Source organism: Pelophylax lessonae, assembly GCF_965119305.1.
Source record: "Pelophylax lessonae genome assembly, chromosome: 3".
Lineage (NCBI taxonomy): Eukaryota > Metazoa > Chordata > Amphibia > Anura > Ranidae > Pelophylax > Pelophylax lessonae.
Window position 1 is genome coordinate 26,785,111 of NC_138770.1, and position 16,489 is coordinate 26,801,599.

Consider the following 16,489-nt stretch of genomic DNA (forward strand, 5'->3'; position numbering starts at 1 on the left):
TTTTAGGTAGTTTCTCCAGTTTTTTTCCTGTGAGATCTTCAAGCAAATTACGCCGGGTCTGGGCGACGGGCTGGATGTTGAGATCAAGTGGTCACCCCAGCCGGCCTACGAGCGCGCGCAGACCATAGCATCACGCTTGGTCGGCCGCGACACATTCAAGTAAGTATGCGGGACCGGGCGACGGGCTGGATGTTGAGATCCAGTGGTCACCCCGGTTCAGCCTACGAGCGCGTGCAGACCATAGCTCCGCGCTGGGTCGGCCGCGACAGAGTCCCATTGAAGGGACTGACCTTGCGAGTTAAACGTCTCGCTTGGACGCCAGGAACCAGAGAGTCAAGGCGTCCGGATTGGTCGACAGCCCCCCACTTCGGTGGAGAGGGTACTGTGAAGAGAGGGTGCCTGTCAGTCCGGTATGGTGAGTAAATGTTTCCCTTTCCTCTCTGTGAGGCGTTTTGGGATACGGGCCCCTCTATACATGGTCGGATTCTTTCTGACACTAAAGTCCCCCTTGTAACCTATGTTAAGTTCACATATCCTCAGTGATAATGTGCTCGGTGGGCAGCGGACTTGGTTTGGGAGCTAACATTCTAAACCAGCAGGCTTGGTTTGTAACTGACTTCAGTACTATAGCATACATAGGAGGTATAACCTACCTTGACTGTAGTGGATCGTCAGACTCCCGCAGGCCGACAAGCCGCCATTAGCTTGGAGCATGCAGGCTGCTGTGCTGAGAACGCTACATCGGCAGTCCGCCGCCATTTTGCTGTAGACCAGGTACACAAGCGTCCGCAGGTCACGCCGGCCGCCATTTTTTTGGAGCCTATTGTCTCCTGCATGGGGGCGGCCATGTTTGAGGTGCCCAGCTAACCTCGAGGAGCAGCTGGGAACGCCGGAAGGCGTACACAGGGGGCGGAGCCACTTCCTTCTACCCGGGAAAACTAGCACAGGACTTCCCAGTCTGCACAAGACAAACGCTGACTGCAGTTGATAGGAAACTTCTCTGCATCGGGTGGTGAGCCTTTGGGGTCTCTCTCTCTCTCTATGGGGGTCAAGAAGCAGGTACACTGGGGGGCGCTATTGCGCTAGTGGGATACAGATAAAAAAAAAAAAGTTTTATTTAAAAAAAAAAAAAAGTTTTTTCTGGCAAGTGTCCTGGATTACATGGACCCTGCCACACATGTATCTCCACCTGATCCCCTCGAGGGGGCTGCAGGATCCTCCAGCACCCCGCTTACTATTGAGTCATTTTCAGCAGTTATGGAGACCTTTGTATCCCGGGTGGAAGTGGCTTGTCAGGGACAGGGCGCAAGGAAGCGACCCCCGCCTACCCCCATTTTATCTGAAACTTCGGATTCAGAGTCTGAGCCTATTCCTGCAGTTGCAGGTACCTCATCTGGGATTTGTGTCTCGGGTACTGTCTCCAGGGCCGGCGTTAGGGGGGGGCAAACTGGGCAACTGTCCAGGGCCCCGAATGTCCAGGGGCCCCGTGTCACTGTCAGTCAGGGCCGGACCGGGCAGACCGGGCAGTGTCCCGACTCCCAGTGATACAGACACTAGAAGAAGACGATCCCTCACTGCGGGCGGCCGCCGGCCGGTGTACTTGCCAACTACACCGGCTCCGCGGCCAATCAGCCTTCTGCTCAGGGGGGGTGTGAGTCACACCCCCCTGAGCAGAAGGCTGATTGGCCGCGGAGCCGGTCCGGAAGTCAAGGTGTGTGTGTTCCTTCCCACGGCCGCCAATGATCACTGAAGCCGCTGCAGATGGGAGCTCCTTCAGCCCGACTCCGGGCTGCTCACGCGGGGGGGGGGGGGCGGCGGGGAGAGGGAAGGTAAGAGACTGCCTGCAGAGCAGCCTGTGCAGCCCCGGCCGTGTGTGCTGAATAGGAGGGGGTTGGGGCGGCTCGGCTGCATATAGAGGATTTGATGTTTCCTTATGCCGCTGGATGGATTCTTCTCCTCCCTTCTGCAGGCATTCTGCGGCTGCAGGAGAAATATGGAAATATCAATTTCTCTATATGCAGCTGAGCTGTCCCATCCCCCTCCTATTCAACTTCTTTTACTGCCCCCCAGTGATCTTAGCCCCCCCTAGTGATCTTAGCCCCCCCCCCCAGTGATCTTAGCCACCCCAGTGATCTTAGCCACCCCAGTGATCTTAGCCCCCCCCGTGATCTTAGCCACCCCAGTGATCTTAAACCCCCTGTATTTTTTTTACCCCCCCCCGCCCTGTGCTCCTTAGCCCCCCCGTGCTCTTCAAGTCCCCACAGTGCTTTTCATCTCCCCCTATGCTCTCTGGCTCCCCCAGTGCTCTCCACCCCCCCCCTGCTCCCTGGCTCCCCCTAAGTGATTTCCAGTTCCCCCCCAGTGCTCTCCAGTCCCCCCCCATGCTCTCCATCCCCCTGGTTTTCCCTGCCCGCCACCCCCTCCCCAGTGCTATCCACACCCTGCGCCTTCCAACCCCCCTGCAATGCTTTCCAAACCCCCCCCTTAATTCTCTCCAGTTCCCTCCCCCTTGCCCTTCAGCTCCTCCAGTGCTATCTGCTTTCCCTGTGCTCTCCGGCCCCCCTAGTGTCCTATCTTCTATCATGTCTGCAGTCTCTGACCTTCTCTTGTATCACATCCGCAGTCTCTGGACCATCTCCTGTACTATGTCTGCAGTCTCTGACCATCTCATGTATCGTGTCTGCAGTCTCTGACCATCTCTTGTATCATGTCTGCAGTCTCTGACCATCTCTTGTATCACGTCTGCAGTCTCTGACCATCTCTTGTATCACGTCTGCAGTCTCTGACCATCTCTTGTATTACGTCTGCAGTCTCTGACCAGCTCTTGTATCACGTCTGCAGTCTCTGACCAGCTCTTGTATCACGTCTGCACTCTCTGACCATCTCCTGTATCATGTCCTCAGTCTCTGACCATCTCCTGTATCATGTCCTCAGTCTCTGACCATCTCCTGTATCATGTCCTCAGTCTCTGACCATCTCCTGTATCATGTCTTCAGTCTCTGACCATCTTCTGTATCATGTCCGTGGTCTCTGACCATCTCTTGTATCACGTCTGCACTCTCTGACCATCTACTGTATCACGTCTGTAGTCTCTGACCATCTCTTGTATCATGTCCTCAGTCTCTGACCATCTCCTGTATCATGTCTTCAGTCTCTGACCATCTCCTGTATCATGTCCTCAGTCTCTGACCATCTCCTGTATCATGTCCTCAGTCTCTGAACATCTACTGTATCATGTCCTCAGTCTCTGACCATCTACTGTATCATGTCCTCAGTCTCTGACCATCTCCTGTATCATGTCCTCAGTCTCTGACCATCTCCTGTATCATGTCCTCAGTCTCTGACCATCTCCTGTATCATGTCCTCAGTCTCTGACCATCTCCTGTATCATGTCCTCAGTCTCTGACCATCTCCTGTATCATGTCCTCAGTCTCTGACCATCTCTTGTATCAGGTCCGTGGTCTCTGACCATCTCTTGTATCAGGTCCGTAGTCTCTGACCATCTACTGTATCATGTCCTCAGTCTCTGACCATCTCCTGTATCATGTCCTCAGTCTCTGACCATCTCCTGTATCATGTCCTCAGTCTCTGACCATCTCCTGTATCATGTCCTCAGTCTCTGACCATCTCCTGTATCATGTCCTCAGTCTCTGACCATCTCCTGTATCATGTCCTCAGTCTCTGACCATCTCTTGTATCAGGTCCGTGGTCTCTGACCATCTCTTGTATCAGGTCCGTAGTCTCTGACCATCTCTTGTATCATGTTTGCAGTCTCTGACCATCTCCTGTACTATGTCCAGCGGGAACACTCTGCAGCCACACCGCACAGCACACCCAAGGTAAGTGGAGGACTGGAGAGAGTAGTGACTTCTACTTAGGGATTTATTTTGCAGATAGGCTGGGCTGGCACTGGCAGCAACAATTTTATTCAAAGAAATCAGGATTTCTTCTGCAAATATACTGGCACTGGCAGCAACAATTTAATTCAAATCAGGATTTCTTTTGCAAATAGGCTGGCCTGGCACTGGCAGCCAGGCATAGTACTAGTCTAGTACAATGCCTGCCAGTGCCTTGTCTGATCTGATGATGTCACTGCCAGGCTATTTGCAGAAAAAATCCTTATTTTTCCTCATTTTTTGATCATGTGTCATGATGACATTGGTTTTGGTAATTGTCTGACTCTGATGCCAGCCTATTTGCAGAAGAAATCCTGATTTGAATAAAATTGTTGCTGCCAGTGCCAGCCTACCAGGGGCTGATCTGAGGTGTGAAGGTGTAGAAATTGGGGTGATCTGAGGTGTGAAGGTGCAGGAATTGGGGTGGTCTGAGGTGTGAAGGTGCAGAAATTGGGGTGATCTGAGGTGTGAAGGTGCAGGAATTGGGGTGATCTGAGGTGTGAAGGTGCAGGAATTGGGTTGATCTGAGGTGTGAAGGTGCAGAAATTGGGGTGGCCTGAGGTGTGAAGGTGCAGGAATTGGGGTGATCTGAGGTGTGAAGGTGCAGAAATTGGGGTGGCCTGAGGTGTGAAGGTGCAGGAATTGGGGTGGTCTGAGGTGTGAAGGTGCAGAAATTGGGGTGGCCTGAGGTGTGAAGGTGCAGGAATTGGGGTGGTCTGAGGTGTGAAGGTGCAGGAATTGGGGTGGTCTGAGGTGTGAAGGTGCAGGAATTGGGGTGGTCTGAGGTGTGAAGGTGCAGAAATTGGGGTGGTCCGAGGTGTGAAAGTGCAGGAATTGGGGTGGTCTGAGGTGTGAAGGTGCAGAAATTGGGGTGGTCTGAGGTGTGAAGGTGCAGGAATGGGGGTGGTCTGAGGTGTGAAGGTGCAGAAATTGGGGCTGATCTGAGGTGTGAAGTTGCAGGAATTGAGGCTGATCTGATTTGTGAAGGTGCAGAAATTGGGGTGGTCTGAGGTGTGAAGGCACAGGATTTGGGGTGATCTGAGGTGTGAAGGTGCAGGAATTGGGGCTGATCTGAGGTGTGACGGTGCAGGAATTGGGATGATCTGATTTGTGAAGGTGCAGAAATTGGGGTGGCCTGAGGTGTGAAGGTGCAGGAATTGGGGTGGTCTGAGGTGTGAAGGTGTAGAAATTGGGGCTGATCTGAGGTGTGAAGTTGCAGGAATTGAGGCTGATCTGAGGTGTGAAGGTGCAGGAATTGGGATGATCTGATTTGTGAAGGTGCAGAAATTGGGGTGATCTGAGGTGTGAAGGTGCAGAAATTGGGGTGATCTGAGATGTGAAGGTGCTTGAATTGGGGTGGTCTGAGGTGTGAAGGTGCTTGAATTGGGGTGGTCAGAGGTGTGAAGGTGCAGAAATTGGGGTGGTCTGAGGTGTGAAGGTGCAGGAATTGGGGTGGTCTGATTTGTGAAGGTGCAGAAATTGGGGTGATCTGATGTGTGAAGGTGCAAAGCTTACTTGATTTCTTATTTATTCTATTTAATGTTATTTAATTAAAGCATATTTTCATGTAGTTGTATGTTTTATTTGGCTAAATTGATTAAATGCGCCTATATTTTTGGTAGAATAATAAAAAAATTTGGGGCCCCACTTTTAGGTTTGCCCAGGGCCACACTTTGTCTAAAACCGGCCCTGACTGTCTCTTCAGACAGTGAGGAGGATGTTTCGGCATCAGCCATAGCCCGAGAGGAAGCGTTGGTAAACGCACTAATTGTATCTGTCCGAGAAACCTTAAGATTACAGGTTACACCGTCGGAAGTAGCTGAGACTGAAATTCCCTTTGGTACTAAAAAACGCATCAAAGTGGCGAAAGTATTTCCATTGCCCAAATGTTTCGGTAATCCGATCAAGGAAGAATGGAGTCAGCCAAAACGCACTCCTGCTATTTCCAAACGCATTATTAGGCGTTATCCGTTTGAGGAAGCCCTCCTTAAGAAATGGACAGTACCACCGGTGGTGGATTCACCAATTTCTAGATTAAATAAAGCTACGGTCATTCCATTGGAAAACGCTCCGTCTTTTAAGGATCCGGTGGATCGCAAGATAGAAGCTATGTCTCGCGCCATGTTTTCCTTGATTAGATCAGCTTTCAGACCAATAATTGCTATTGGGCTGGTTTCGCAAACTGTAACTGAATGGACCAAGTGGTTACGCCGGGACTTAGAAGATGTCCCTCAGGCGGTATCAGATTTGTTGGAACAGATGATACAAGGGTTACAGTTTGTTTATGACGCGGCGTTAGACGCCACTCCATTATTGGCGCGAGCATCAGTTTCAGCAGTGGTCCTCAGGCATACACTGTGGCTAAAATGTTTGTCAGCTGACCAAGGTTCCAAAAAAGCATTTGCTAATCTTCTTTTTCTAGGAGAGCGTCTATTCGGAGCCAACTTAGATGAGATCATCAAGGATCTCACTGGGGGAAAGAGCACTTTTTTTACCACAAAGTACTAAGGGTAAAGGACCTCGTCAAAGACGGGGGCCTTCTTTCTCCGCTCATAAGAAATTTTTTCGTCCACGGGTGAGAAAACAAAGTCCTCCAAAGCTCCTTCGGGAGGTTTCAGGGGACGCTGGTCGGGCAAGCAAAAGTCCGATTCTTCCAGACCTGAAGATAAGACTACTAAAGCCTGAAGGTGCGCCACCACCCATAACTGAGGTGGGGGGACATCTTCGCCGGTTTCCGGATCCATGGCTTTCCAGAATCTCGGACAAATAGTTTGCGAGGTCATACGGTCAGGTTACAAGATTGTATGTCAATCTCTCCCAGTGCGATTCCTCCTTTCCAATATTCGACTATCCCCGGATCGCTTAAGAGCTTACGGGGGGCAGTCACGGATTTAATGCAACAAGGAGTGGTGGTCCACGTTCCTTGGACAGAGCATTTCACCCATCTTGCAGCTTCCTTCCTCCAGACCTGCTATGCCTCGAGTTCTCCTGGCTGTGTAAGCGGAAGCTGACCCAAAAAGTTCCAAGGCTACATAGGAGAAGTTCTGGTCCTGTAAAGATCCCGGGCAATGTGCAATAATTTTGAAGGTCTATTATTATCTGCAATCTGGTGAGTGGGGAACCTTGAGGGGCACCATATCACTCTGCAAGCACCTTAATTATTTGGCACCTTGGCACCTTAATTGGATCACTTTAAGGACTCTTTTCAAGCACTGAATATTTATTTGGACTATTTCTAACCACCTATTTTGTTTATTGTGCACTAATATATTTATCTATATATTTGTTATTGCTTAGAGATTTTTTTAGCACATAGAACTTTTTTGTATATTTGATCATACAGTGTGCACTTTATAAAATATTGAATATTGTATTTATATCACAGCACTTTACACTTTATTTGAGCTAGCGCTGCATAAATTCGTTTTTCATCATTTTTCCTAAGACTTTCTTAGTGTCTGCAGCAGCTGCCCATTATTGCATTTATTCTTAAATTTTCACGTTGTGTAGCGCGGGTTTTAATTTTTGTTTTTTCACAGAGCATTTCAAGGGTTCTATTCAAACCTTTTCACAATACCCAGAAAAGAGGGCAAAGTGCGTCCAATTCTGGACTTAAGAGCACTTAATCTTTTTTGTCAGGGTACAAAAATTCAAGATGGAGTCCATTCGCACAGTAGCGTCCTCCCGGCATCAGGGGGATTTTCTGGCGTCCATAGACATCTAGGATGCCTATCTTCACTTTCTTATTTATGCAGGACATCAGCGTTTCCTGCGTTTTTCCGTAGAAAGAGTATTATTATCAGTTTGTGGCGTTACTCTTTGGTCTCGCCTCGACTCTCCGGGTCTTCACAAAGGTGATGGCCCCAGTCTTGACGTTGTTACGACAACGAGACATATCGATTCTAGGTCACCTAGACGATCTTCTGCTCCGTGCGGCTCTATTACTAAACTTAGAGATCACCATGACCTCTTTTACAAGAGTTCGGGTGGCTGGTGAACCTGCAGAAGTCATCTTCGGTTCTCACCAAGAGACTGGAATATTTGTTTCTAATTTTAGACACATCCAGGCTTGCATGAGGGTCCTGGGTTTGATGGTGGCTTCCTTTGAAGCAGTACCATTTGTCCAGTCCCATATCCGAAACCTTCAAGGAGAGATTCTTCTAAAGTGTAACCGGAATCCAGATTCCAGGACTATCGGATCCGGCTGAGCAAGCAGACCAGGGAGTTCCTGGTCTGGTGGCTTCGGTCTCCGATGCTCAGCCAGGGGAGGTCATTCCTACCAATATTTGGACGCTTATCACCACGGATGCCAGTCTATCCGGGTGAGGAGAAATTCTCGACTCGGGGGCTTGGATCCCTGGAAAAGTCCAGGTTACCAATAAATGTATTGAAACTGAGAGCGATCAGACTTTGTCTGACTCACTGGACCGAGCAGCTCCAGGGCAGCCCGGTTCGGATCCAGTCGGACAATGCCACAGCAGTAGCTTATGTCAATCATCAAAGGGGCACCAGGAGTGTCCTGGCGGCCATAGAAGTGGCCAGCATTCTTCGTTGGGCGGAACGATTGTTCCAGCTCTCTCTGCGGTATTCATTCCGGGGGTGAATTGGCAGGCAGATTATCTCAGCCGTCAGATTCTGGATCTAGGGGAATGATCTCTTCATCCAGGGATATTCCACCAACTGTGCCTCCGTTGGGGCACCCCGAATGGGAGCTGTTGGCATCTCAGCTCAACAGGAAAGTGCGGAGGTTTGTGGCTCGCTCCCACGATCCTCTAGCAGACACCGCAGACATGCTGATCGCCCCGGGGGGGGGGGGGGCAGAATCAGCTACTGTATGCCTTCCCTCCTCTCAAGTTACTGCCGAAGCTTCTTCGCAGGATAGAGGTGGAGGGAATCCCAGTTATTCTGGTAGATCAGGACTGGCCTAGTCGGGTCTAGTACGCTGACCTGGTCAGGCTGGTCGCAGACGTTCCTTGGCGACTTCCTCTTAGGGAGGATCTGCTTTCGCAGGGACCGATCTTCCATCCTGCTTTACGATCGCTGGCTTTAACGGCCTGGCTATTGAGACCCAGGTGCTGAAGGACAAGGGTTTGTCAGCTTCAGTTATTCCTACTCTAGTTAAAGCAAGGAAAGCGACTTCCAGAAAGATTTAACATCGCACATGGAAGTCTTATATTGCGTGGTGTGAATCCCTTGGGTTCCCTCCACGTTCTTATTCGGTGGCCCGAATATTGGTTTTTCTGCAACAGGGAGTTGAGCAGTAGCTGGCCTTGAGTGTTATGAAGGGTCTGTTTTCAGCATTAGCTATCTTCTTTCAGAAGTTTTTGGCTACTCATTCCTTGGTGCGGAATTTCATCCAGGGGGTGCGACACCTGGCTCTGCCAGTGCACGCGCCGTTACCATCCTGGGATCTTAATTTGGTGCTGTCGGTTCTTCAGACACCTCCCTTTGAAAATATCAGGGAGATTCCCTTGCTTACTTTATCCCAGAAGGTGGCCTTCTTGGTGGCTATCACTTCTGCACGCAGGGTGTCAGAACTGGCTGCATTATCCTGTTGTTCCCCAGATCTGGTGGTTCATAGGGATAAGGTTGTTCTTCATCCGAATCCATCCTTCCTTCCTAAGGTGGCTTCAAAGTTTCATTTGAATGAGGACATTGTATTGTCTTTCCTATGTCCTAAGCCCTATCATCCTCGAGAATTGCGTTGCATTCCTTGGATGTAGTTCGGGCGATCAGGATATATTTGAATACTACGGATTCATTTTGTAAGACGGATTCACTGTTTGTGATCACGGATGGCCCTAAGAAGGGGTTGCCTGTTTCTGCCACGACCATCTTTAGATGGATCAGACAGACGGTGGTATAGGCTTATTCTATCTAAGGGTCGGGATCCCCCGTTCCCTGTTAAGGCGCATTCTACTCGGGCGCTTAGAGTTTCCTGGACCTTCCGCCATCAGGCGTCAGTGGTTCAGGTTTTCAAGGCGACTACCTAATCGTCGGTTCATACCTTTACAAGATTGTATAAGGTTTATGTGAGGGCATCGTCAGATGCCTCTTCTGGCCGCAAGGTTCCTGCAGGCCGCTGTTTGAGGAGACTGTTGGTCTACCTCGAGGGTTTGTTGGGTAGGTGTCATCTGTTTGCTCGATGAGTCCTTTGATACTTCTGGTTGGCTCCGGTTGGGCCTTCTAGATTGGATTTTGATTTCTGTCAATCCCACCCCTCATTTGTGGCACTGCTTTGGGACGTCCCTATTGATGAGAATCAAAGAGGACTACGTCTGTCAATGAGCGACAGAGAAAATTGGATTTTTGTAAGATCTTACCGTAAAATCCTTTTCTCTTAGCTCATTGACAGACGTAGTACCCGCCCCTCTATCATTGAGTTGGGTTGGGTTAAATTCTCTGACACTGCTTTGTGACATAACTGACATCCTGTAGCAGAGAGAGGGAGGATATACCCTCTGGGACTGCCCCTAGGGTGGAGCCAGAACATTTTTCTTTCTGCCTAGTCCTACTCCTGTGGAGGCAGCATAACCCTATTGATGAGAATCAAAGAGGACTACGTCTGTCAATGAGCTAAGAGAAAAGGATTTTACGGTAAGATCTTACAAAAATCCAATTTTCCTCCCAAGGGATTCTATTTTTAACACTTATTTGCCTATTGGCCCAGCAAATGGGCATTTTTGATTTTGCTCCAATTGATTCAGATGAGATTTGGGATTGAAGGGGCCTTTCAGGTTTAGTTTGGATTTCAAAGGGAACCCCATGGGAATTCATACCATCCCCTGTAAAAAAAAAAAAGAAAAGAAAAAAGTATGGAGTCCATATCCAAGCCTGCCTGGCCAGGAAAGGGGAGGACATCCATGCACTTCCCTCACCTCCTGAACCATACCAGGCCACATATCCTCTACATAGGAAGAGTATCTTGTCAAATTAATTTACTTCTGGTTGGAAAGTTGAACAAGTCCAATGTATGAGCTTGTATCAGGGAAGATGAGGAATCTGTAGAATATAAGGAATCGGGAAATGTATATCTGTCTGTAGAAAACAGGGGAGATATTGAAACTCTAATTCATGTTCACCTGGAAATAATCCAAACAAGAAACTCCATCCAAACCATGGGATTGGTCAGAGACTAATTGGTATTATTCTGTGCAATACCAGACTGGGTCTTGGTTACAGAGTGAAGGGTGATGCTGCTCATACTATATGTAACCCTCATCTACATCATGGATATTTTCTTCAGCTTCTTTCTCTTCTTAGTAAATATGATAGAAATCTTTGCAATCACATATAAAAGGTTGTAGTCATAGAAAGGCCCAGCACCCCAATAGTAGAGGAAGAGGTGGTCTGGTGACATTGAGAAGAAGGCTTTGGTCATTCTCTGCATCTCCATCATTGGAAACATGGTGAGACAACAAATACAGCGGGATGGTGGAGGAGCTGTTGTCAGTGTGGAAATGGACAGAAGACGCTGAAGAACAATAGAGCTTCATTCTACGATATGTCAAGGGGAGAACGACACAGGAAGGTGACCAGTTTTTCAATATAAAATCTGGGGACACCCTACTGACTATGTCCACTTTTATTAAAGTTGGGGCAGCTGCAGAGCAGGGGGGTATATAGCGGCATGTGCTAACAGTGGGAGGAGCTTAAAGAGGTATAGTTTAATAGGAGCTGAGCCTACTTTGCTGTGGGTCAGGAGTACATAACACACAGAGTGTAGGGGCCAAATGTAAATAAAGCACAGAGTGCCCCCCAAACAAACAAGTATACTTGGGTGGTGCATAGAGTTAGGTAAGCTGTATGTGTCTTAACTGTTCATGGACAGTAATGTAAAAACAAGTCCAATGCATTCCAGGTGGGTGAAACCACACTCTGATGGCAGCTCCTCAGAGACTGAAGGGATGTCTGCAGAAAATACATAAAAACAATAGAAGGCACCGATCTGGGTGCATAATGAAATATACAATTTATTAAAACCATACAAATGGAAACTCACATGTTAAAAAAAAGCATATCATGATAATGTCTGGATGAACCACTGTGACCCGGAGCTTTGGGGATGCATCCAGGGGTATCACTGCTCAAGGATGCAGAGAACTGCCATGTTGGTAAGAACCAGGAAGCAGTCTGGAAACACAGATTCCCATGGACCGGAAGTTAAGTCAGTGCCAGGAACCATGGATGTGGGCGTGGCTTACGCATTTCAGAGCTGCCTAGCTCCTTTCTCAAAGCCTAGGGGCAATGACTATGCTGATCGGTATATGTACACACTAAGGGACAGTGATAACCAATTGTAAAGTGGAATACTAGAAGACTGCTGTAATCAGTGGCATATGTAGCACGAATATAAGATTTAGATATGCATACAATAAATGGAAATACGATACTCAGCATCATCAAAAAAAAAATGAAAATAAAATGAATAATAATGACAATAATCTTGTTCCAATTAGTAAACATAGAAATATTATATGGGGTAATCCTGCATTCCACGGCTCCTAGACTAATTCCTGGTTCCTGAGCAGCTCTGCAGCTCTCTGCATCACTCTCCAGGTCACAGCGGTTCACCCAGCCATCACCACATTGACATGCCGATAATTTATTTTAACATTTGAGTTTCCATTAATATGTTTTTAATAAACTGTATACTTCAATACAGCACCCAGATCAGTGCCCTCTTTTTTTTTCATCCCCATCCAGCGAGTCTATGGTGCCTTCTGCAGCTGTACAGGAGATACCATTGGAGATGAGAGGAGGGAACTCACCAGACCTTGGCATTGCATTGCTGGTGAATCCTCACAGTCCACCATCTGCTGGTGAGTTCCCTCCTCTCATCTCCAATGGTATCTCCTGTACAGCTGCAGAAGGCACCATAGACTCGCTGGATGGGGAGGACATCAGATGAAGCATGTCACCTCTCCAGCACCCCCACGCTTCTCTCTGCATAGGCAATCACCAAAATGGCCAAGTCATGTCCCAGGCTGCATTTAGAGGTTGCTCTCACCCCTCCCCCACATTAAACAACTATGCACAGGGCAGCTGCTTCTCCTGCATGCCCACTCTCTTGTCTTTGCCCTGTACCCTCATGTAGTGTTGACTTACCAGCTCCAGATGTGAACAGCAGGTCATCATCACACAGAAGAGCAAAACTACCAATAATCCATATACTTACCTTGCCCCCCAAAAAAGTCTACACAAGCCGAAAGGAGAAGTGTGATGAAGGCGGTGTCAGACCCCCGCCCTTCTTACCAACTTGTTACAAAGGACTGGTCAACCTCACACCGCGCCGTCACTGATATAAAACAATGAAACTCTCTGCCTCACTCTGCACAAAGATTCTCCAGCTCACAGGACCACAACCTAGGTGCCGACAGACTGAGAGGAAGAGGCACTGGGTTAAGCTAACTAAGCAATTAACCCTTTCATCTGCCAGAGTCAGAAACTTCACAAGATTTACAAAACAATTATGATTATAAAATAAATGTCTGTACATCCACGGTCATCACAGACCGGTATATCCAGGGATGTATCATGTAGTAGCGCTCTTCAACAGACAAGGATTCTGTGTTTGTGTTCGGCCAATAGAGACAGTTTTAGGATTCTGTGTTTGTGTTCGGCCAATAGAGACAGTTTTAGGATTCTGTGTTTGGCCAATAGAGACAGTTTTAGGATTCTGTGTTTGTGTTTGGCCAATAGAGACAGTTTTAGGATTTTGTGTTTGTGTTCGGCCAATAGAGACAGTTTTAGGATTCTGTGTTTGTGTTCGGCCAATAGACACAGTTTTAGGATTCTGTGTTTGTGTTTGGCCAATAGAGACAGTTTTAGGATTTTGTGTTTGTGTTCGGCCAATAGAGACAGTTTTAGGATTCTGTGTTTGTGTTCGGCCAATAGACACAGTTTTAGGATTCTGTGTTTGTGTTCGGCCAATAGACACAGTTTTAGGATTCTGTGTTTGTGTTCGGCCAATAGACACAGTTTTAGGATTCTGTGTTTGTGTTCGGCCAATAGACACAGTTTTAGGATTCTGTGTTTGTGTTCGGCCAATAGACACAGTTTTAGGATTCTGTGTTTGTGTTTGGCCAATAGAGACAGTTTTAGGATTCTGTGTTTGGCCAATAGATACAGTTTTAACACTTTTCAAAATATGGTTTAATAATGAAAAGGTGAAAGAAAAAAAAAAGGTGCACAATAAAATATTTACAGAAAAAGTGTGTCACAAAGAGACAGAAATGCAACAACTTTTTATTATAATTGTACTTTTTTTTTACTTTCTTTTACAAAAGTTTTATTGTATAGCAAACATAGGTATACAACAAATCCATATGAACTAATAATATGAAAAATGAAACATATAAGCAAGAAACATAATAAAGAACAAATAGGGAAGCATAACAGTACATAAGATATCATGGATAGGTGTGTAGTTATAGAGAAAGCCATCAGGATGGAGACGGACAGTCTCCCAGACACAGGTAACATAAATGTACAGATTCCCTTCTGTGGGTTTGAAGAACATTAAAAAAAGATAAAAAGGGAAAAACAACATGGGAATAGGTTCCATTGATTGAAGGCAGGTATGTTCATTCAGTATAGAACGCATAGACGTGTCAACACAAGCGGGACACAGAAAAGAAGAAAAAGAAAGAAAAACGAAAGAAAGAATGAATGAGCAAAGAGGAGGGTGGGAAAAGGGGGCAAGGGAAAGAAGAAGGGTAGGTCCTGCAGGGTAAGCACCCGGGGGGGGGGGGGATTTAAATGGAGAGGAGTGTTGCGTGGAATCTGGACGGAGAAATGTACGACGTCCAGGGATACCACACCTTAACAAATTTATCGTGAGAATCAGTTATATAAATTTTAATTTTAACAAGATTGCAGTCATAGAATCAGGAAATAGTAAAGGAAGAAATCCAATTGGTTAGGAAAATGACTTGTCTGGAATGTGGAGGCGGTAATAATTTGTGTACAATACAATACATAACGTGTTACATTATTATAACAAAGTATTGTAGAAAAGATCACACCATAGAAAATGGGGGGAAAGGAGAAAATAAACCCGGATATGAAGGTGACATTTGTGTACGAGGAACACCTTAACAATTACCACCATTTTATTCTCCAGGGCCTCTGCTTTCAGAAAATATATTTAGGGGTTTTATCTAATCTTCAGGCCTAAAATATGCATTTTAACATGTGTGCAAAAATAATGCAAAAACAGCTCTGGTATTTATGTCCTTCAATGTGTACTGTACTCATAAATACATGGGTATGATCTCAGGGATTTGTATTACACCCCCCCCCCTACATAGGAAACTAAGGGATCTATGCAAAGAAGATGTTGGGTGAGCGTGACAAGCATGTGTCCAGCCTTGACAAATTCTGGCTGTATTCTAATAAACACAGTGACTTCCTATAATCGTCAGCTCCAACTAGTGGCCATAATGAGGTATTAGTTCCAAAATACCTCAATCAGGAAAAATAGTTCAATACCGCATTATGGCCACTAGATGGACCCAATGATCATAGGAAATCACTGAATAAAATAAAATAAGACCAACATTTGTCATGGATGAATGAATGCTTGTCATATTTGTTCATCTATTTTATAAAAACTAAACATGTAAGTGAAGTGGTAACTATTGAGCCAATCACTTCATCAAACCACACATAATATCTCCCTTCAAAGGGAAAACAGAAATTATTTACAGAAAATCAAACAGTATAAATATTTTCCAACCAATAACCTCCTCCCAGACAAGATATGTAGAAATATAAAGACAAGCGGTGTTACCTCTCGTGCCGCACTCCACCAAGCCACCCAAACCCACACAGGAGCAAAGGAAAGAAGTTCTCACCTAGTTTATCTCTGAGTTCTCCTTCCCTCCTGTTGGTGGATGGGAGAAAGATTGACTGAAGACAGAGAGACACGCTTCGGGGTCACCACTGGTAAGTAGAGCCTTGAAATGAAGGACATCAACTTCAGAATTTCTGTCTTGTCTGTGTAAAGTTTACTGATAAAGATATATGGGATCTCACAGCTTCTAGCTCTGTAACCCGCTATATCATTATCAGTAACCGTCACACAGACAAGCAAGACATTCTGAAGGTGATTCCTTCATTTCACGGCTCTACTTACCACTCTACACCCCAAAATTTACTCAGCCAATGAAAAGCCAACACGGTACAACACTTCATCCATGCCTCTGGTCATCTCTCATCTCCTTATGAAGTGTTTCTTACATGATGAAGATCAGCCATGGAGTATATCTGAGGTGTATATCAGGGTGTGCTTCTTCCCCACATGTCCAGCAACATTAATATAGAAGACATTTCCTGCACTCAAGGCACTCATACACCGCGAGGGTTGTGTGGGATCCCTGATGTACAGGAAGACAGGACATCAGTGAGGAACAATTCCCTCACTCAGGACAGGAATATGGCTTCTCCCCTGTGTGAGTTCTCTGAGGTGTGTAAAGACTGGACTTCTGTGAAAAACATTTTCCGCACTCAGGACAAGAATACGGCTTCTCCCCAGTGTGAGATCTCTGATGTGCGTAAAGACTGGACATCAGGGAAAAACATTTTCCTCA

The 16,489-nt window shown here is 46.7% G+C and overlaps 2 protein-coding genes across 2 annotated transcripts in view; both read right to left on the reverse strand.

Moving 5' to 3' along the window:
• Positions 1-16,489, reverse strand: part of LOC309550260 (uncharacterized protein) — a gene marked incomplete at both ends in the record, with an annotated part of 1,652,360 nt that overhangs the window by 729,793 nt on the left and 906,078 nt on the right. The gene's annotated exons all lie outside the window — the stretch shown is intronic.
• LOC309549831 (uncharacterized protein) overlaps positions 1-16,489 on the reverse strand; it is a gene marked incomplete at its 5' end in the record, with an annotated part of 163,935 nt that overhangs the window by 31,835 nt on the left and 115,611 nt on the right. The window contains 1 exon segment of the mRNA XM_082250332.1: positions 16,248-16,486. Coding sequence (XP_082106458.1) covers positions 16,319-16,486 — 168 coding nt within the window. The 3' untranslated portion in view covers positions 16,248-16,318.